General features: G+C 46.6%; 1 protein-coding gene and 2 long non-coding RNA genes across 6 annotated transcripts in view; 2 read left to right on the top strand and 1 right to left on the bottom strand.

Annotated features, from left to right (window-relative positions):
* RHOF (ras homolog family member F, filopodia associated) overlaps positions 1-22,366 on the bottom strand; it is a 27,527-nt gene extending 5,161 nt beyond the window's left edge. The window contains exons 1-5 of one of the 4 annotated variants that reach the window (XM_066331682.1): positions 22,054-22,366; positions 21,352-21,514; positions 18,048-18,234; positions 6,164-6,251; positions 33-142 (exon numbers count right to left, since the gene is read on the bottom strand). In XM_066331682.1, coding sequence (XP_066187779.1) covers positions 33-142; positions 6,164-6,251; positions 18,048-18,234; positions 21,352-21,362 — 396 coding nt within the window. In that variant the 5' untranslated portion in view covers positions 21,363-21,514; positions 22,054-22,366. Of the gene's footprint in view, positions 1-32; positions 143-6,163; positions 6,252-6,402; positions 6,661-15,583; positions 16,956-18,047; positions 19,571-20,393; positions 20,536-21,351; positions 21,515-22,053 lie in introns of those variants that run through there. The other 3 variants (XM_066331684.1, XM_066331683.1, XR_010744947.1) reach the window with 3 other exon arrangements.
* Positions 7,407-13,755, top strand: LOC136369060 (uncharacterized). The gene is made up of 3 exons (XR_010744949.1): positions 7,407-7,456; positions 9,451-9,544; positions 13,463-13,755. It is a non-coding gene; the product is annotated as an uncharacterized lncRNA (long non-coding RNA).
* LOC136369059 (uncharacterized) lies at positions 19,979-21,442 on the top strand. The gene is made up of 2 exons (XR_010744948.1): positions 19,979-20,306; positions 20,407-21,442. It is a non-coding gene; the product is annotated as an uncharacterized lncRNA (long non-coding RNA).

Below are 22,366 nucleotides of genomic sequence, written 5' to 3'. Positions count from 1 at the left end.
AGGCACGTGTAATTAATTTAGAAGCCTCTTACCTTGGCTGCAACATTATCATAGCTAGTGGGGTTCATGACATCGTAACAAATTAACACCACATTGGTGCTGTGGTAAGAAAGTGGCCGGAGCCGATCGTAGTCCTCCTGCCCTGAAACACACAGGATGGTTTGGATGAACAAATCTCAGTCCTGAACAAGCAGAACACATACTTGAGATCAAGAACAATGGTAGTATAAACGCACAGACTGCAAATTTTTCATACTTGTAAAATTCCTTGAGTACAGGAGATTCCCCCTCAGTGACAAAACTGATGGCTTAGGATACAGAACATATCCTTGGCAGGTTTTAATAAAAAGCCTGCTACATCCACTTGTTGAGGACTTAGAAGCAGTTCTAAACACCGACTGCCAAGTTGCTGCTCAAAAATAAAGTCATCCAGAGGAATCTGACAACTATTATTAAACGTTTTCAGTTTGACAGTGGCAGTCCCCAAAATCATTTGCACATGTGATGCTGTGAGGAGAAGAAACACTGCATTTGCTAGATGGAAATGCTGAAGTAGAAACCTTAGTGGCCAACTTGCTTTTCCCAGCCTGGTGAGTGGAGAGGAAGCAGCGATTACACACAGGATTGTACAAGCCTTGCTGCAGCATGAGCCAGGCTTAGCTGGCCTTTGAAGCAGGACTCCCCAGCAGATCTAAGGGAATTCTGCTGAATTCTGGAAAAGCAGGGGATTTGTCATACTTCTGATTAGGGTTATTCTAGCACGTGATGTGACAAGAGGAAGCTGATTTCCTTCAGACCCATGCTCTTCCCCTTGCAGTAATCACCCTGCCAGGGGCTGAAGGTGTCTTGCTTTCAGAGATTAAGTTCAAGAAAGCAGTAATTCCCAGATACAGCTGGCAGCTCAGGTGGAAAAAAACCCCACAATCTTTTTCATTTAATAAGGAAGAAAGCATGATCCTAACAGTCTGTAGAAGGTGCATTTATCATCTGAATGCTGGAATCAGGTACATGACTGTGATGTACTGAATTTCCACAAGGAGAACTGGGAGTGATGCTCCTTCCCACTATCACCACAATCCACACACAGACCAGAAGCTGCCCTACAGGGAAGTTCCACACCTCAAACCTTCATGTTGATATTTCAGATGAAGGAGTGCAGAAAATTTCAGTGTGCCCCAACTTTACAGCAACAGTTCCTGCTCTGGCACCTGCCTCAGTCCGAAGTCATGTACTCATCACTTGCCAACATTTTTGTCTCCAGTCTGAAGAACTGCAGATACCAGAAGGCCATTTTTCTCCCTTCCTTAATTTAAATGATTGGTTGAGATACAGTTTATTCCAAGGCAATCCCTGCTGGATAAGCCATTGCTCAGTTTGCCTGAGATGTTTGCACAATGGGGATCTTGGATTTGGACCACTTCGTATTCAGGTTTCCACAAGACCCATGTGCTCTGTGGGGAGGTGCAGAACAAAGAGGGATTGATCCCTCAGGGCTTAATCCAGAAATAATACACAATTGACAAAATTATGCATGTTGTATAAACACTCAGAGCAAAGATTGTATTGTTTATCCCTTCTTATTCTCCCAATCCATCTACTTGTTTGCAACCAATTTGCCATTTTTGTTGCTGAGATAATCCCTTAAATGCATTAAACACGTCAGGTGCCAAACTTTTTTTTCCCTCTCCTAACTTCCTCTAGTGCTGTGTAAAGTTTTCCTTGCTGAAGTCCAGGCCTCTGAGTTTCCAACAACATACTTGTAAAATTAAAAGGTCCTCCAAGTTGTTGTTAGTAATATATGAGGCAGACAGGGCTGTCCCCTTGGGAGAAACATGTTTATTTGCTTGGAATCAGAACAAACCTCTAAATTCACGCTCTCCTGGATGGGATAACAGAAAAAGTGTCTTTAATTATGTGACACAGTATGTTGTATTGCAAGTCAAAACCTATAGAATATGCCCTGGTGAACTGCTCCTTCATCTTCGAATCTGGCTTTGCACTTACGGGTTTTTAAGCAGTTATGGGTTTTTAAGCAGTTATGGGTTTTTAAGCAAACAAGAAATGCAGGAGAAGATGCTGTATGAAACACATGTGCACTTGTAATGTTGGACAGAGAGCACAGAACAGGGTGAGGTCAGAGAGCAGAGGAGGAAGGTGAGGTGCCACTTGCTTAACCTGTGTGTGTTACCATCCTGTGGTTGCAGCACTCATGGGGAGGAAGAAGGAAGCTGCTCTTCAGGAGCTCAGATGCAGCTCTTCAGCTGCTGAAAATGTAACAGAACCCAGACCAAGCTGTGTCTAAACATAGACATCCCCCTCTCTGAAAACAATCCCTTTCACCCCCTGTCCTCAAATGCTGCTGGTGAAATGCAAGCAAGGGCCTGGGAGACTTTTTTTTTTTTCTCTGCAAAGCTGCTCAGTCTGTGGTCAGAGCTAATTTAGCACATATTTAGGTCTTTTTACTGAAAGAGTTTTAAAAAGGAGAAACAGGGGTGAACCTAAGAAGTAACTGAGTGTCTGTGCAAAGCCCTCTCTGTGCTTCCTCAAACAACAGGTAGCTCTTTTCTTTCCCCAGTTAACACAAAACCTGCTGTGGAGGAGTTGGTTAAATACCTGCCTACATGAACACATCTGTGACCCCTCTGTCTTCTTCGATTCATTGCACTATCAGAGACTTCAGGTTTTTCCAAAAAAAAAAAAAACTCCACCCTACTGAATTCACCTAAAATTTGCTATTTCTCTGCCAAGTTCCCAGTCCTGTGTGCCTCTGGGAGATGCTGTGTAACCACGTCACTGCTCAGGCCCTGTGGTGGGGAGGGAGCTGATGGCTGAGGGTGAACAGGAGAAGTTAAACCACAGGTCTCAGTCTCATGGGCATGTTCACCCCCGTCTGCTCTTCCTCACCCCTTTGCCCACTCATCACCAAAGAAGTGCCAGTCTGTGAGCTGCTCGCCAGCTCTGTTTTTTCCCTGTTCAGTTTACAACAAATTGGGAAACAGACATTCTTGCCAGGAAGAAAACTGGTAGAAGAGGACACTTGGGGCAGGAGGGGCACACATCAGTTACAAAATTGGGGTTTTACATGTCTTGCTCAGGCATGACTTCCCTCTCAAAGTTATAAGAAATTATTCTTGCATTCAATGGCTTTTAAAATTTCTCTGAAGGCCTCGTGCTTTTGTCATGAGAGACCTGAAAAATGTCACTGGAGGCGGTCTCCATGTGTTTCCTCTCAGGAAGCAAACACAATGATGAGGCATTACTTCCTCCCCAGCCACAGCAGTGCTCTGCTCTTTTTTCCTGAGAAGTTTCTGCACGAGGCAGTGAGCCTCGTGGCTGAACTGCACCTAGAGCATTGACACTGCTCCCTTGGCGTGGAAAAACTACAGAGGTCATTCACCTCTCGGTGCCTCTGCCATGCACAGTTGGAAACGGAAACTTTAAACTGAAAAAGCTGCAGCAAAGGCTGTTTGCAGACCAGACAAATGATGTTACCCAGCCTTTTTACGTTGCTTATGTGTCCCTCCAACTTCCTGCAACAGCAAGAAGTGTTTGATGAGGAAGCACAGCAGCACAGTACAAAACTCTCGCTAAAAATCCTTTTTGCAGTACATTTTAGACGAATCCATTAAGTTCATTTGTTACCGAAATTCTTGTCAAGGAAAGAATACCTTTTGTATCTTGAAACGTTTGTTTCTTAAGCTTTTTTGTTTGTGTCCTCCTTCCTCAGTAAGTAGGACAAGCTCAAAGGTTTGAGCTGCACAGAACTTGACAATACAAAGAGTCCTCCCAACTTGAAACAGCCCATGGAGCTGAATATATCCTTTACCTTTCCACGATGCTGAAGTACACCCAGCTCTATTTAGTGTTGCTCCAAGCAAGATCCTAAAAATACACAGCTCTGGGTTCTGGTCTAACCCTCAAGGAACTCAATGTCAGTTTTGTACTACTAAAAACAGGATGAGATTAAAACGTGCTCAAGTGAGTCCCTCCTCTAGCAAAACTTCCAGTTACAGAAAGAGGCTGAAAAGCTGCTTGAATTAAAGTTTGATAGAGTTTACAGATATGTAACATACAGCTATGCAAGCAGCTTTGAAACAGAGCCAAAATTCAGGGTTTTCCCCTTCCCCAGTCAAATGTCTTGACCCGGGTGACAAGTTCCCTGCTTTCTTTCTTGCTGTGTCTTACAAAAAGTGAAAGAAATTTAACAGGAAGGGAGGAGACAAGTGTCAACATCCCCAAGAAATTTAAAGCCTTGTGGCTATGATGCTGTTTTGGGAGATGAAAAATGTTTCCAACAATGGCAGCTCCACGTCCCAAAGTGTCTCACAAGGCAAAAACTACACCCCACTGCTCTTCACTGGAGCAGTGCTTTAGTCCAAATCAGTTTTCCCAGCTGTGATTTCAGCGTGGAAGGTACACACTGCCTGATAGTTACATGCATGGACTGGGAAATTACAGGACACGGGGTAATGGTTTTAAACTATCAGAGGGCAGATTTGCAATATATATAAAGCAGAATTTTTTCACAACGAGGCACAGGCTGCCCAGAGAAGCTGTGGCTGCTTTATCCATGAAAACATCCAAGATCAGCTTGGACAGGGCCCTGAGCAACCTGATCAAGTTAAAGATGTCCTTGTTCATTGCACAGGGGCTGGACTAGATGACCTTTAAAGGTCCCTTCCCACCCAAACTGTCCTGATTCTATGATAAGCCACCAGCACCAGGCTCAGTGAGCAGTCCCTGGGCTGCTGGTGCCTGCAGGGCTTGTGCAGAGCTGAACTCTGAGACACAAGGAGCTGTGCACTCCTGCCAGGCTCAGGAGAGCTCAGTGCTGCAATGCTGCCCCAGCCCACTGCCATCTCCAGATCCAGCCCGTGCTCCTTACAGCCTGGAAGAGACTTCAAAGGCAAATGCTGGAATGCGTGCCACGGGGATTTTAAATGAGAGCTAGGAATTATGTAACAGGCAAAAAAAAATCCACACTGACAGCAAACAAACATAAAAATGACAAGTGCAGTGGCAGGTTCTTGGTGCCAACACCCTGTCTTAAGGAAATCCCTCTTTGGTTGCTCACATCAGATTCCAGTCCTTCTCTTTTCCTCTAAGACTTAGACCCAAACCCCCTGCCATTCAGTAGAAGGTTTGTTATCCCAACTAAATGCACTTAGAACAGTAACACTGACACAAAAAGACACATTGGCAAATTGGGTGCTCAGGATCTTACCCCACTGTAGTAAAAACGAGCAGTGAAATTCACTTCTAGATTAAAAGCCTTTAAAATTATGTTTTCAGCTATCACGTGCAGTATACAAGAAGGTAAGTGTGTTTTATTACTATTAAAAATGACTGGACTGCATCAGTTCCTTATTTGTCTTGGTGTAAATTTGGAACAATTCCACAGGCTTGAACAGAAACAGATGATTTACACTGAGCTGAAACCCAGCACATGTCAATTTTAGGGTTCATTTAGGAACACAGCTGGATAACAGTCTGGCAGCTTTGAGTGAAGTTGAACACAAACCATTTCACAAGCTCCTCCAATCAACCTGAACAACTATCAGCATTTTCAAATAACTTTTACTGCCACGGCCTTTTGATTTTGAACACAAACCAGCCTTTTTCTCCTTTCCTGTTCAACACATGGCAGCAGATTAAAATATTTTCCTGGTTGATTGTATTATGCTTTGCATCTGGGTTTTAATACTTCCAGATATGTTTGCTATTTGATGTTTTTGAATTAATTGGGTTGTTAAGATAACGAATGAGTTGATGACCAGAACTGCAATTAGACAATCGATCCTTTTTTTTTCTGGAAAGCACATTGATATGCAACAGGTAATGATGGCTGGTTTGTTTGTACTTCAGTCTCTAGCAATGCTATGGTTAAACTATGCTGGTAGAGAAGCAATTTGGAAATCTGTCCTTTACAGCCTTCAAATTTTCGTCTGGCTTAAGCTGACACTGAAAAATCGGTCAGATTTTGGGGGGGGGGTGTGGTCACCGGAGCAACACTTTACAGTAATAGAGTTTCTGCTTATTTGCCTTTAGTTACGAAAGGCTGGCTGGGTTTGGGCTCGGTCCCAGGCCAATGTCCCTGAGTGGAGCCATCGCAGTGGCCACACGGGAGCTGCCTGCCTGGGATCGGGAAAGTGGCACCCCTTACCTGCGGTGTCGTACAGGTTCAGGGTGACCTCCTTCTTCCCCACCGTCACACTGGTCGTGTACTTCTCAAAAACAGAGGGCGCGTATTGCTGCAAAGGAAGAGAAGGAACCGGATGGTGTCAGAAGCCTTTTCCAACCTTAGCGGACCCCGCGATGGTGAGAGCGGCGCTGACAGCCCCAAGCGCCGGGGCCGGCCCCGGCTGCGACCCCCTCAGCCCCGCGGGTGCGGCAGCGCCTCACCTCGGGGAAGGAGCCCTTGGCGTAGACCATCAGCAGCGACGTCTTCCCGCAGCCTCCATCACCCACGACCACCACCTTCACCTCTTTCCTGCCCGACGGGGCGGCCGCGGGGCGGCGGGGCCTGTCCGCCGCGCCCTCGGGCACGGCCCCGTTGGCCGCGTCCATGGAGCGGGAGCGGAGCGGGGCGCGCTGAGGGCGCGGCGCGGCCGGCACCGGGCTCCGCTGCCTCTCCGCTGCCTCTCCGCTCCCTCTGGGCTCCCTCTGGGCTCCCGGCGCGGGCGGAGCAGCCCGTGTCCCGCCGGGGATTGGCCGCACCGTGTCCGCCACCGCCTCAGGTGCCTCAGCGCCCCGCCCGGGCCCCCCCGACACTGAGGAGCCTCTTCCGGGCCTCATCGCGGGCCGCGGCCTCTCGGCGTTTCGGCGGGAACGCCCCTCACACACCGGGCAGCCCTGCCGCCTCCATCCCGTTACCTTTCCACCCCGTCCCCGTTCATTCATTCGTTCATTCATTCGTTCATTCATTCGTTCGTTCATTCGTTCGTTCGTTCATTCATGCCCGTTCCGTTTGTCCCTCCGGGCGGCCGCCGCTGAGGGCCCGCCCCAGTTCGATGCCCGTGAGGGTCCATGAGGCCGGGGGTGCCACCTGAGAGCCCCGAGGCGCCTGGAAATGCTCCTTGGTGCTGGCACTGCTCGCTCTCACCGCTTTTTTCCCGGTGATTTATTACTTGGGTAAGAACCGACAGCTCTGCTCATCATCTGCTCACCGCCCAAGGTGAGTTGCAGCGGAAATAACTGGATTTTCTCATTTTAATGGCAGAGATGTGGTGACCCCAGGCTTCCACGCGGCGTTTTTTGGTACTGTGGAACTCAGAGGATCGCAGCTGAAGGATTATGTTTGGCTCCAGTGCACAGGTCAGGGGAGTGACACTGAGTTTTGTTTTGGACAGGTCTGCTCAGGTGTAAATCTACCGCCATTCAGCACAAAAAACCCCAACCCCCCCCCCAAAAACCACATTTCTTTCCTGGCAGGAATTAGCAGTGTGCTCTATCTCAAGTAAGTTTGTTTTAAAAAATAAAAAATAAAAAAATTCCTCTAATTTCTTTTTTTTTTAAATGCCACTGTGGGAATAGCAACAAACCCCTAAAGACACGTTCGGGTGTAGCAAGAGCGTTTAATTCAACTAAGAACAAACAAACAAACAAAAAAACCAAACCAAAACAAAACCAAAAAAAAAACCAACAACAACAAAAAAAAACCACCAAAAAAACACAAACCAAAACAAAAATACCCCAACCAAACCCCAAAAAAACCCCCTACCACAATTCGAGCAGGGCTTTTGATTTTCCCCTGCGCGGTTGTGTCACTAGATGGCCTTCCAGACCAAATACAAACACCACTGCACTCGGGCGAGGAAGATCCTGCTTTTTGCACACGGCAAACAAAAAGCTAGAAGAGGATATTTCTGCAATAGACAAGAAGAAGGACCTGTAATACCCAACGAAGTGTCATATAACTCAAAGTATAATAATAAAAAAACCCGGTCAAATTCACATCTGTTTTAAAATTCGCCATTTTACTGAGGAAAAAGTTGATGCAAGCACGTAGAAACTGTCAAAAAAATGCTTTACGAGCCACAGTCTTATAAATCTTATCTGGAACAGAAGAAAAACCATCAGCTCCTGTCCAGTGTAATGGCTGAGAGCATTCCAATGGCACAGGAATGGATGGGCCAGGAAAGAATTTGCTTGATCCTGAAATGATTTATTTGGACCTGGCTCAAACCCCGTATCGCACTATGCGTGATACAATCAGCAGGCTGAGTTAACACTCTTCCTGTATCTGAAAAATTCAAGTTTGGGGTTTTTTTTTTCCTTCTAAGTCAGTTATTGCCATAAAAGGAATTTTTTGGAGGGGTTTTAAGTATTTTGTGGTTCATCATTAATTTGTGTGGTTTAGTTTTCTATTTTTGTTTGTGGGTTTTTTTCCAAGGCTCACAAAGCAATATTTATATTTCTCACACCTTTTTTTTCTTGTACATTTTATACTTAGGAAACTTTTAGATGTGTGCACTTTTAGATTTGGGATGAAACAACATAAAATGAGCAGATTACAAATACAACTGCAAACACTCCAAACTCTGTTTTTAAGTAATGGATTTTCTACTTGTAATGAGTCAACTTAGTACGGATGAAATACAACATTTCAGTGTCTCAGGTACTTAATTTTAATTAACAGCTATGCAATGCTTCAGGCATATCATTTGGGTTTGGGCAAAAGCTGAACCTATTTTGCTGACTCCAAAAAAAGCAAAATCTAAAATGGAATTGTGCCACCAATTTAAATGGAAGAAGACCCAACCCTCTATTACTAATTGCAAGTGTCCTTCCCTAGTTCAGTTTTGGCCAGTATATTGATTTTGTCACCAGTTCTTTCATCAAAAGCTTACACATCTGCAGCTCAGGGGTCAATGTGTGTGTGTGTATTCTCAGTGAGCACAATAAAACCAGGGCATTAGTGGGGTATGAAAAATATCCCTGCTCCAATCTTGGTGCCAATTTATTACTTCATGATCACCAAGGAAAAAGTTAGGAAGGAGTGAGTGAAAGGTTAGCACACTGCTTAGGAAAACTGCAGGGAGTTTGTGATTTTTAAAAGATGCTTTAACACTCTGGGATGGTATTGATGGGTAATTCAGGTTAGTTATGAAAACACCCCCAAAAAAGACTCACAGATTAGGTTCAATATTGTTTGCACACACCATCTGCTGCATACTCATTTTGTCAGTTTATTTGGTAACACAAACTGGACAAGAACGGAGTCCTGTTCTTCCTTATTGTCTTCAGAACTATGTTTTTGAAATACACTTGGGTTGTTTTTTTTTTTCATAACACACACCCCAGTTTGCAAAGACTTCAACATAACAACAATTAACCCCATTTATGCCCAAGGAAATTTTCATAAACTCAGTTAAGAAAGTGCAAACAAGACAGAGCCTTAAATATTTAATTTTTAACATTACTGGTGACATTAATTATTTGTGTTTTCAGCTATGAATTCCCACTGCAGCACGTACTGAGCAAGAGAAATGCCTTGAAAAACTCAGAATAGGAAAGACAGACCCTAAGGAATGGGATTTACCAAGTAAGTCAAGTGAATCTCTGATAAATTTCAGATGTTGCACAAGGCCAACAATTGCTTGTCGTGTGCACACAGACTCTCACTGAGGGAGAGTCTGTGCCCCACGGAATTTAGCACAGACAGGGCACAGAAGGAAGTGGGAATTATGATGTGGGGGAGCTGAACTGTCCCTGCACACAGCATGAAGTTCTGGTGACAGAATCAGCGTGAGAGAAGCCTCTAACAAAGGCTCGAGGTGATTCCTCCTGTTTACAGGACAAGTGAACAAAATTGTTTTTCGGTTGTGCTTTTGCTTACAGTGCCAACACTGCTCTGACCCTCACTAAACCCTGCACATGATTTCCAAACCCAAAGCTCCCCAGCGTCCTTGACTTTCAGCTGCTTCTCAGTCTCCATTTCTGCAGTTTCTCGCTGCTCCTCTCGCACATGCAGAGCTCAACCATCTGGTCCTCATGGCCTGATATTTTACACACATGCCCCCACCCCGAAAAATCCCTTGGGCCACATGATTCACCATCTATTCAAACCTTGCCATGTGCCTGGGTTTTTGTGTAGCAGCTCCTACTGATGTAAATCCCTTGTTCCATAAGGGCTCTCAATTGCCTTTTTCACTGAAGGCAAGGTGGCTGTGACACCTGCCAGTCTCTGAGAGGTTTAACCCAACCTAAAACATTATTACATCGTTGTTTGGCTGAGTAGGAACCATATTTTTTTTTCTCAGTGTGAAGTGCTGCCAGAAAGGCATTAACTTTCTAGACTATTAAGTAATATGGAAAAATTATATTTCAATAAGAAAATTTCCTTTCTGCCTTTTCATGCCTTAGAAATAGTTCCTGTTTCACTTGGCTCAAGCAGCCCTTGCACTAAATCAGTGCAGAAATTTTTTTGGATAAACTCTATGTAAAATCTGTCCAAATGCTACCAGGGAGTTCAGAGGGTTGGGAAAGAAAACAGGACAAGGGTTTGCAAAGGGAGGTGTGAGACAAATTAAGACACACAACTCAGCAAAATCAGGCAGAGAATATTCAGGCACTCTGATGTAGTTTGGACAAACTTTATTCATAAACCACACACTCATGACTATCTGGGGAACTGCTATTTATAGGGAACACAAACTGCTTTTGGATATTTCTTCTGGTATTTTTTTAATCAGGGGTGCCAGCTGTGTGGGCCAAATATGGCCTATCTGGTACACAAGGTGCTGTGTTTTGAATTTCACCTTTCATTAGAAACTGAGTTTTTGGCCTTGCAGTTGTGGGGGGAAACCACCCCATTTTACAAACCTGAAGTAAATCAATTTGGTAACATCTCATCCAGATACAGTAGGTGCTTAGAGGCAGTTTCAAGTTTCTGTTGCTCACTAAAGCGTGAACTCTCAAGCCAAATTCTCTTGTGAAAAACGGGTAACACAAGGTTAGGATCATCTTATGCTTTTCTGGAACATCAAACACAAAGAGTGATCTCTGAAAAGCATGAAATGAACAGGCAAGTGTCTGCCAACACCTCCACAGCTCTGCCCCGTGGATCTGGGGATGTGTGTCCCCCAGATGTGCTGGCACTGCTCCCCTGAGCCACGGGCAGGAATTGGTCACCACAGGCTGGCAGAGCTATCACAGCAATGCTGGATCTCATCCCCTGCCCCTGGGCTGGGAATGGAGGTTTGCAATCTGGAGGTTTGGCAGAGGGAGAGGGATTCAGAACGCCTCGTTTCAGGTGAGATCTGCAGTTGGGTTTGCCTTGGGAGCTGGGCTCGGTTTTGCCATGGGAACAGGCAGAAGCAGCGGGCTCAGGAGAGAGGCACAGCCTTGCTTGTGGCTGACAGAGATACGGGCTCTGCTACAGATCTGCACGAAGTTAGTCACCATCAGATGCTCTTTTGCATCCAGATCTGCAGCAGAGAACACATCCCATCAGGAAGCAATTTGGGGAAATTTAGGGAAAAAGGCTACAAATGGCTTTGCTTGCAACACAGTGTGTTCTTAGCCAGTAACCAAACAATCCCTTTAGTATAACCTCTGAAATCCCTCTGGCTTGGGCCTTCCTGTGTTTTCATTGCCCAACACTCCACCTAACCCAGCAAGCATGAAGATGTTATTTTTTTCAAAATTGGAGCGCTCTCTGCAGCATCTGCTTCCTTCAGATCACTTTTCCCTTCTTCTCTTGTTCCCAAATTATGTAATTCCTTGTGGATAGAGATATTTTCTTTTAATGCACTTGCTGGTTCAGAAACAAAGACTGAACCCAAGAGGAGTGTGTGTTAATTAAGATGACCACATCACCAGAGTAGGAGTTTCATTCAGCTGCTTTAGCTTACACAGGAGGGATTAATATGGAGTGAGTCAACTGTGGATTGCCAAATCTATGTTACACTTCCCAAAATTCTGTTGGAAGATTCCTCTAAACCTGAAATATGTGGAGTTGTACTTTTTTTTGTTCGGCTGTAGAGAACATCAAGTTTAAGTGAACCCAGGCTTGGCTTCCTAAATATGCTTTTCACCGTGTGAGCTACAGTGCAGCCTGTACAAGTGTGTGTTTTACGGAGTCATGAGTCAGGCTTTGATCAGCACCTCATTCCTGCACTCTTGCACCTGGCCCAGGCAGGAAGCTCTCAAACCTTCTGGACAAGGATGTGAGGAAACTGGGAATATTCACAGGGGGAGAATAAAAGATGGTGAAGTAGGCTCTAAGAGGATGGGCTGCGGATGAAACAGGGCCATGTTTTTGCTGAGTAATGCATAGCATTGACATTAAAGGGCAGTTAACGTGAAGTGTGTATCCTCCCCTCTGATATCTGTGCAAACTTCCCACAGGAAGGCAGCAATGGCAGACTGAAGAGATGATAAAATCCTCTGGTTAAATGGGGGACACCACAATTTCTGCCTGTTTTTTGTGGAGTGTTGGGTGTATGGGTAGAGCTAAGCAGGAAGTGCTTGCTCTGTCGTCGTCTTGCTGGCAAGATGCTCATTCATAGAGGTGGAGGTTTGGCAGGAGCTAGAGGAGCTTGTGGCTTGTCAGAGCAAGCCCAGGCAAAGCACAGGCCCAAAAATGAATTTTTCTCAGACCTGAGAGCAGTCATAACCTGGCCAGAGCAAACCCTGACAGGAACAGCGATGCTCAGAGCAGGTTAATTAATAACTTGAGGCGCTGGAAATAAAACCAGGTTGTAATCGAGTGATGTTTGCTTTGGAGCTGTGATTCTTGGCCTGTGCCTGGTTCGTGGGAGCTGGTTGTGCTGACAGTGCAGAGTGGCCTGGCTGGATGTCCTTGCTGAGAGTCACCAGCGGGTCAGGAAGGTGTTCAAGCAGAGATGTGGGATGGTGAGGGCAGGCACAGAGGGCAGCAAGCTGACAGTGCTGGGTCTGGCACACTGCCCTGCCCTGCTCCACACCACTGCCCTGCCTTGTTCCACACCTCTGTCCTGGATGGCACATTTCCTGTGTGTTTCACCCTTCCTACACACATCTCACCCTTCCTGAATGTCCTCATAACAACAGGCACATTGTCAAGTTCCTCATTGCTTACTGGGATTAACACAGTAGCTCTGATTTCTTCAGGTTGGGAGATTTCCTGGTTAAAAGTGTTCTAATTAAACTTACATCTCTCATAAGGCTAAAAATGCCCCTGTGTGAATGACAGCTGGATCTGCTTGTAAAATGTCAGTGCCCCAAGACCTTTAATGGTCTTGGGAGTCTAACAATAGTACAGAGAGTGCCTGTTCAAAGATAAGAGCTCCAGGCAAATGGAAGGAAGCAAATACAGCATCCCCACGAATCAGACATCTTAGACAAAAAATTTTCTAAGTACAGAAAACATCTGGCCGTGTATTTGTCAAGTACTTTATTGGCTTGAACTACACACACAGCACTCAGAACACATAATTTCCACTCTAAGTCCAAGTGGGCACCTCCATTTTCCATTTAGGACTCAGTTTTGGACCTGGAGAAAAATGTTCTCAGTCGAAAGGCCTCCAAGCAAGCCTGGGCTGGTCACAGCAGAGCAACAGCTGCAGGAGCTTAAATTCCTCTCCCCACCCTGCTGTACGAGCCATGCCCCTCAGTCCTGTGCCTGGAGCAGAGGAATGTCCAGTTTTCCTGCTTCCCTGCCAACTCCACTGGCATTTCCTATTCCACAGGCAATTGCAGGTTAGGCACCGACACCGTGAAGTGCTTTTTCATGTGGGCAGTGTGGTGGAACTGAGGATCCCTTTTGGTCAGAACCCCCTGCAGATGTTTGGGACACTTTTTTTTTACTCCCCTTTATGAAGCACGTCAGGCCCTTGTGATAATTTATTGCCACAGGAACCACTTCCTGCTCGCTGCTAACTGCGAGTCCTTCCAGACTGCTGGCAGGCACTGCCCAGGGAAAGGGAAAGACAATGCTCAAGGAGGTGTCAGGAAGCAAAGGGAACCCTGTCCTGCATCAGCAGCTCCTAAGGGAGAGACAGGCAGAAATGCAGCAGTGGCTGTGTGGGTTTAGTGCAAACAAACTTCAGTTAGAAACTAGCAATGGCCTGCCCTCTTGAAGGTTAAAACAATGAAAATGCCTGGAAAAGGTATTTTTATTTAAAATTTACCTAAAAAAGGAAAAAAAAAAAGCCTCAAAGCTAAAGCAAGTTCAAAAATAACTCAGAAAGAAGACAAAGATAAGAACAGAGCCTGCAGGAGTAAAGTGTGAACAAAAGGCATGGGCCATGAAAGGAGAAAGCCACAAATGGCAAGGGTTGAAATGTAAAACCTACAGTTCACAGCGAAACATGAAGGATGCTGTTGTATTCCACACCTCTTCTTCCTGGGTGTAGCTGTCTCCACAAGGTGAAGGGCAGTAATGAATCAAGCTCCTTCCCTCTTCCTGCTATTCAATTCAATTATCCGCAGGCTGTGCAAGTTCTGCTTTATTTCCCCTCTCCATATGCCGCACTCTCCTCCTGGTTGTTGTTGTTTGGTTTTTTTTTTTTAATTCTGAACTGTGCCTTTGGCCTCTGTCCCATTCCTTTCTCCTCGGTGCGTGCCCCCCGCTCTGCCAGGATCTGCTGTCTTTGTAACCTCTGCTGTGCACATATGCTGGCTCTCCCCTCCCCTGCTGCCACCCCCTGCTCCACCGAGTGTCCCTTCTCCTCGCTCCAGCGTTTTTGCCAGCGGCTCCGTGCGCCAGCCAGGAACGGAACGGATTTTGCCATGGCCACCGCTCCCGTTTCCACGCTGCCGGCTCCTCTCCAGCAATCAAGGGGAACCCGTGCTGCTCCTCTCGTGCAGAACAGGCAGAGACAACCCTGCAGCTGCTTAGCAACTGGGAGCTGCTACAGCGCAGCAGCGCAGGGAGCCGCGGACGGCACAGCCTTCACCCACCCGGCGCCTTCGGGCTCAACCCTGGGCTCGGGGGACCAGCTGGGGCACTCCCCACTGTCCTGTCACACAATAAATCGAGATGCAAATCCTTAACTGCGGGATTGAGAGCGGTGGTGGCAATGTCAAGGGCGAAGCAAAGTCGTGGTCTCGTGTCACAGCGCACCAGTGGGAAGACACTGCCCTGATTTGTAGGCTGAACTCATTCCATTTGATCTTTGTCATCGGTTTCTGGCTGCAGCGTTTTATACTCCATCACTTATAATCAGAACGTTCCTTGTATGTGCTGCATGTGTTAAAATGGCTCCCAGGTCCCCAGCTACCATGCTTAATGAAGTGTCCAGAGACACAAGTAATTTAATGCATAAATATCCTTTTAGATTACTTATTTGTATCTTCATTTCCTTTTGATGAAAGCTTTGTAAGTGCCTGGCATCTTTAAATGGTACATTCTTTTCATTCTTTCTCTTTTATTTTTGCGAAACTGTACTGTTCAGGGGCCATGAAGCACTGAATTGTTTTGTAATTCGATGGCTTTAGAATGCTGATTAGAATTGCCAAGCGTCTTGATTTATTTCATTATTTTTATAAGCTTGAAAGCATTCTAAAAAAATAACCAGTTCTATATCCTGATAGGATCACAGCATTTCAATGCAGCTGCATTTCAATAGGCAAGAAGCAACACAAAACATTCTGCAAGTCAGGTGTTGAAACAGCTCCTTTATTCCTTTATAGCTCAAGAAAGATTAGATCTCTGAACGAACTCACTCCCTACCTTACAGAGGTGGCTTTGTCATAATACTCGCAGAAATAATATGATCACATACAGTTTAAAAAGTAACAAGCCCACCCCACCCCCTTAGCTCTGGCAAATAGCCAACATATCCATCAAAATTTGTCTGGATCTTAAACACAGTAGATGTTTGTTGCACTGTTGGGTGTCACCATGCATCCCTGCACCTCGGCAGCCAAGCAACAGCCTAGTGATTCCCTGTCATTGTTCCAGGCTCACATCCCATGCATCCTCAGAGCATGCTGGGACACAGGTGAAATCTGTCAGCAGGTTGCTTATTTAGGCTGACAATTCCCCAGACAGATCATCTGCTGCTCTTAGGAAGGAATGAAAAATTTCATGGCAAGAAAATCTGAACAGACAAATACCCTGTCCATATTCCTACTCAATATTCCTTTGATATTCTTAGCCTGGTTTCCTAAAAATAAAACTGTCTAATGGGACCGTGTGGTTTTATGTAATTTTCCTCCCTCCTTCCTCCAATCGCAATCAAATTTGGCAGGGGGAAAGAAGTCCCTAATGTATTTAGGTCTTGAATGAACAGCTGGATACAGAGTATGTAGTGAGGCATCACCTCTTAAAAAAACCCCATCTAACAGGAAGGGCTCAAAATGTACTTTGTAACCACTCTGCCCCAGACCTCTCATCTTTCTTTTATGCCTCCTGCAACCACCTGTTTTGTGCTCTGCATTATTTAATGGCTACATAATAGGCACCAGGGCAGGCAAGTGTTGCAGTGTGCCTCTGGCTCCCTTCCAGCTCCTAAACTGGGCTTTCTTCCCATGCAACTGGGGTGTGGCAATGGATGGTGTGGAACCAGACCTCCTCCTGACACAATATTGACACTGCTGAGGTGTGTGTACACACACCCGGAACCAGGAAACACCCACCGTGCAGACAGGTTGTTTATCTGGAAGAAAACATAAAATCATAACCAACCGAGTCTGTAGGTGACACTAAGCGGTATCAGGAGGGAGTATCAAATAAAAATAATAATTAAAAAGGGCCATTGCAAGCAACAACCCTGAGAGTTTTCAAGAGGACCGGAGTAAAGCCATACATACAGAACAAAGAGCACAATCCTACAGTAGAGGGTTGTCATCTTAAGAAGGAGCAGATCCGAGAGTGTTTTACAGCCCTGCTGGGAAACCAGCTGAACTCGGGCTGGAGTAATCCCTGGATGCCTGACAGACACATCTGAGCCAGGAGGGCTGTTGGCTCGGGCATGGGCACTGCCGATGGCTCTGTCCCCTTCTGCCCAGATCAAAATGGTGACAAACTGGAGCAGGAACAATTACAGGATTAGTAAAGACGGACCCGAGGGGGAGCTCTGCAGCCTGCAATGGAGTGTTTAAATGCTCGACTTGCACACAGCTACGAGGGGATGGAAATCTGGTCATGGAGCATTCCTCTGCCAAGGAGACGGAGGGACAGACACATGCAGAAACTGAAAGCAGAAACTAGACAAGTTTAAAAAGGTACTTTGATTTCTAGTCTGTCAGGTAGATTTTTGATGGAAACTATTTACCCTTATTTTACTCCGTTCCGCAGCCCATTTGAAAATAAAAATTTGACCTTTATCTAAGATGCAGCTATGCTGCAGTAAAATTCTTTCAAATGAGAAAAAGCAAAAGCTTCAAACAAATCCAGAGACCTGCATAATGCAGGAAGTTGAACCAGATGAACCTTGGTCTCTTTTGTCTTTTATAATCTATTAATCTAGTTTCCTTGCACAAGCAGTGGATTGTGACTTGAAACCCTTCAATATAAAGGATTCTGTGTACAAGGCAGTCTAAAACAAAATGTTGTAAACAGTCAGGATCATTGTTTGGCAGAACAGCTGCATATTTTTTTATTTCACTTTGCCTCTCAATCTAATTTGCTCTTGTTGCAACACTTTGCCAAAGAAATTAAATCACTTCTTATTGATAACAGACAGTGATATAATTAGCATAAGAGTTTTCCACTCAACAATGCCAGGCAGGGACGCTGTGGGCAAGAACAAACTCCTTTGCTTCAAGAATGTGCACAGAATCACCACAAGCTGTTCAGAGAAAAAAAAATCTCCCTCTCCCCCCCACTTTTCCCTGAAAGATCTCTTTATCTAAAGAGTCTCACGCAGCAAACCAGGGTCAGTCTAACTCAAGTATGAAAGTCTGGTTTGACCTTTCTGGGATTTAAACACACTGTACCAGAACATTTCGCTTTTCAGCTACAAGGTTCAGCCATGAAACCACCCACTCTGAGAGCACAACTGGTCTCAACTGCCTTGGTGACTTTTTAAACTACGCTAAACATCATACTCATTCAGAAACGCTAAAAAAAAAAAAAAAAAAAAAAAAAAGGAAAGAAATGTTCGGCTCAGACTTACAAAAACAACTTCCAGAAGTGCTGAGGACCCACACAACTCACTGGGGCGGCACGGCAGGCTCGCTGTCCAGCGCCTGCTGCCCCAGCAATTTCTGGCCCTGGTTTGCACGTACGCAGCGCCAGGCACACGCGTTAGGACCTCTCCCAGCTGGAGCACTTCATGGATTCTACCACCGGGAACAGCAGTCCTGGACAATGATTAATCGCAGACAAAGATCAGAGTCCTGGAAAAACATGCAGAGAGATGCAAATACAGACAAAGCTGTCTAAGCTCCCACAGTATTATGGTCTGGCTGTGTCGCTTCAAAGCTGCGTTAGGCAGAGCTGGTTTGCTTCAGGGTTGAACAGATCAACGTTACGGTTTACAGGCTGGTATTGCTAACAGCAAAAGATATATTTAAACATAAATCTTAAATCCCAGGAAAGTTAATAGCCCGATGCTGTTTAAATATGCCTTTTTTAGTCGCTTCACGTGCTGACTTAACTCATTACGATGCAAGCTGCAGAAACCTTTTCACTACAGTTCAAACACCCCTGCAAACACGAGCCCAGCTCTGCGCCGTACTTTGATCTACACGTCGCCTCTTTCGGCCATTTCCAGGAAGCTGAAATGCTTTTCACCTCTATTGAGAGATACCAGAGGAGCATTTTAATGGTGTTCAGCTAAGAACAACGTCACCGTTCCTTCCGATTTAGCCAGCGGACGGTCACTGGGAGCCGCCGCGCCCCGGGCCGGGTGCTCAGCGCTGGGCCCGGCGCTCCCGGCCGGGCAGGGACCGAGCGGCGGCCCCGGCTCCGCAGCCCCCGGCAGGGCTCGCAGCGCTACACCGCCAGCGTGGCACTGCAGAAAGCGCTTTGGTTTTGTTGTTGGTTTGTTTGGTTTTCTCCCCCTCCATGGGAACGTGTTCTGTTTTGTGCGGACGGTTTGTCGCTTGTTCTCGACACAGAGCCTGACCCGGTGAGGAGCGAGGGGGGGAGCGAGGAATGGAGCGATGAGCGCAGTTGTTGCGAAAGGCGCGGGCTGCGGTGCCTCCTTCGCGGCAGCACCCTGCTCCACTCGCAGGGAAACAGCCCTGAGCCTCGGCACATACCACAGCACAGGTTGTACAAACCCACGGAGCGGCTGGTGCTGAGCCGCAGGAACTGCGGGCAGGGCGCACCCTGCCCGGCACATGCCGCTCCCGCAGACAGCCTCTGCCAAGCAGCCACTTACCTTCACCCTCCCTCAGAGTCCGCAGGACGGTCCTGCTCTAGCCTTACCAGGGAGGCCACCTCTCTACAGTGTTTGCTTTTCCTCCCTGTCCTGCCCTCTGAAGTGGTTGCTCAAGCCAGGCTTTCCTGGCTCACCTACTCTGGGTCTGCAGTGAGCACAAGCTGCAATTCCCCGCGGAGCACAGCGAGGCTTGTGAAGTTCCGAGATAACCCTCAGCCTCCACCCAAAGCGAGCTGCAGCAGAATCTGCTCGGGGGGGAAAAAATAATCACACCAAAAAAAAAAAAAAGAAAAAAAAAAAGAAAAAAAAAGAAAAAACCAAATCACAAGGAGGAAGAAAAAAAAATAGAAGAAGAAGAAAAAAAAAGACGCCACATGTAACACCTCATCGGGCCATGGCGGCTCCACTGCAGCGCGGCAGCGGCTCGGCGCCAGCCCTGCCCGTGCGGGCCCGGGGAGCTGGGCGCTGCAGGCCGGAGGAGGCAGGGCAGCGCTGCCCCGGCTGGGTGATGGCGGAGGGGGGAACAGCCCAGGAGAGGCACAGAAGGAAAACAACAAAGAGCCATGTGACGGGGAGCGGCGGCCGCGCTCCCCCCGGCGCACCCGCTCCGGGCGGGGAGGTGGCGGCGCCGCCCGGCCCCTCCCGCGGCCAGCGCTGCTGCTTCCCCCCGGCCCCCACGCTGCTTGCTGGGCTTTCATTTTTTTGTACAATTAATTTTTTTTTTTCCCCCTCGTGCTTGTGCGTGTGGGGATAAGGGGGGTGTCGTTGTTTGTTCCTCTTTCCCCCCCCCTCTTTGCATTAGGCGACTTCCCTGGCTTGGTGTTTATAAGGAGAGCAGGAGGCTGCGGCGGGGGAAGGGCAGTGTTATTTATAGCAGGCGGCATTATCCGAGCTGCCTTTGTCCTCCCGGCCGGCCGCCCCCCCGCCCGGCCCGGCCCGGCTGGAGCGCTGCCAGCCGCGCTGCCGCAGGGCGCTCCCGCCATGTTGAGCGTGAGGAGAAAGCCGCCGCTCCCTGCCCGGCTTCGCCCTTCCACAGCCCCTCACAAAGTGCTGGGGGAAGGGGGGGGGCGGGAAAGGGAAAAAAAAGAAAAAAAACCAAACCAAACAACAAAACCCAAACCACCCCAAACCCACCGTTTCCCTGCAGCGCCCGGGACGCGGAGCGCCGGGAGGCAGGGGGGGGAGAGCCCGCCGCGCCACCGCCCAGCGCTGAGGAGAACGCGGCGCCGAAGGGAAGGAGAAGCCATGATGGCGGCTGCCCTCACACAACACGGAGCGCGACCGGGAGCGCCGTGCCCGCCGCCGGCCGCCCCTCCCGCCGCCCGGGACACGGTGCTGCCGCAGCCTTTCACATAATAAACCCACCAGAATTCGGCGGGGAGGCCATTTTCGTGGGCTGGGTGGCGGCACTAAAGCACAACTTCTGTGAATATCAACTGCGTCACGGCTCTCCATCTGTAACACTCAGGCTGCAAAGGGTCCCTCACTTGGAAGGAAACTCCCTCATTTTGGATATACTTCCAGACCTCCTTTTTCCCCCCTCTCTCCAAGTCACTGCCTCTCGGTATGAAGGATTTTACAGTGCTTTCTAGGGAGACATCCGCCATTAAGACTCACCGTCGTGAAAAACACCCCCCCATTTTGTTGCCTGTTTTTTGTCGAGCTTCTGTAATTAGACGGATAAAACATGTAAGGGATCCCTACCACCACCACCGCCTTCTCGCCTTTTTTAACATCAACTTCACTAACATCTTACTGTTCACAGGCAGACTTTTTTTTTTTTCTTTTTCTTTTTTTGGTGCTTTCAATTTAACAGCCACGTAATGCCTGCAATGGATCCACAGCGTCTCTCCGCACAAAAAAAACACCCAAACCCACCCAGGGCTGAGGACGACCAAGAGCTTTGTGCAGAAAGAGAAATCAAATCCCTCCCTGAAAAAGAGACGTTTCAGAGGCACTGTTAGGTGTTTCTGAGGAGAAGGAGATCGCCACCGCTTTCAGACGACCATTGGGATCTTTCCACCCAGGACAATACCATTAGCTACAGGCCTGGGCTATTTGTTCCTCTGCAAGGGCAAAAGGGTTTACTTACCCGCACACCATAGTTGAATGGAGCTCTGAAGGTGAAGTTGTTACTCTTTTTTAAAATAATGGCTATAAATATATATGATCTGTTATCACCACTTCTCTCTTTAAGTTTGCGAGCCAAAGTGGAGCTTGTTAAGATAAGTTACGGATCTTTGTATGGCAGTGGTCTAGCATCAAAAAAAGAGGAAAAAAAAAAAAAAGGGGGAAAAAAAAAGCTATAGAAAAAGTCCAGCTATGTTGACTGACCGTACAAAGGCGAGGACTCCTGCTCGAGGCTTAAATCTACCTTCCTGTGGCAGATTTACTCTGTACATAAAAAGGACGTTCAGTGTTTTTCCACAGAGCACGCAGACACTAAAAATATTCTCAATAGTTTTAGACTGCACATGTCAGTGAGAAAACACCTAGTTAACATTTACTGCTTCTAAACAACTTCTAAGCATATCTTAGCCAAATAGTTCGCTTTATAAGTAAAATACTTTAAAAAGCATAAATTGGTTTAAACAGACAAAAACATAAGACATGCAAATGAAGGCTTAGCAATAAGGACCACTTCGGTAACATTAACATGAAAACTAAGCAAGGACAGAATGGATTGGGTACTTACAATGTAAGAGGAAAGAAAGAGAAAAAGCTTATCGTACTAAAATTGCCTTAATTTTTGCCACAGAATTCACTATTCCTATACCTATATTTAAAACATTACCTTTTAAGCACGAAAGGAGTTAATAAAAATGGCCAGGAATCAAGTGTTTAATACAGGAGAGGAGTCTCTCAAATTTATTGTTCAGTCATCAGAGCTGCTTAAAGCTTAAAAACTCCCAAAACAACGAAAAAAATATAAAAAGAATGTATTTACTCTTTTTTTGTTGGCATTCGAAATTGTTAACTGCTGACATAGGGTGTGCCATGACCTAGTTACACAAGACAAAGATGGATCCCGAATCATAAGGGAGAAAAAAAAAATCCGCATTACTTTTTTTTTTTTTTTTTTTGGTTAAGGGTATGAGGTATATATA

The sequence above is a fragment of the Sylvia atricapilla genome, chromosome 17, assembly GCF_009819655.1.
Source record: "Sylvia atricapilla isolate bSylAtr1 chromosome 17, bSylAtr1.pri, whole genome shotgun sequence".
Taxonomy (NCBI): domain Eukaryota; kingdom Metazoa; phylum Chordata; class Aves; order Passeriformes; family Sylviidae; genus Sylvia; species Sylvia atricapilla.
This window is presented reverse-complemented; position numbering and strand designations above follow the sequence as displayed.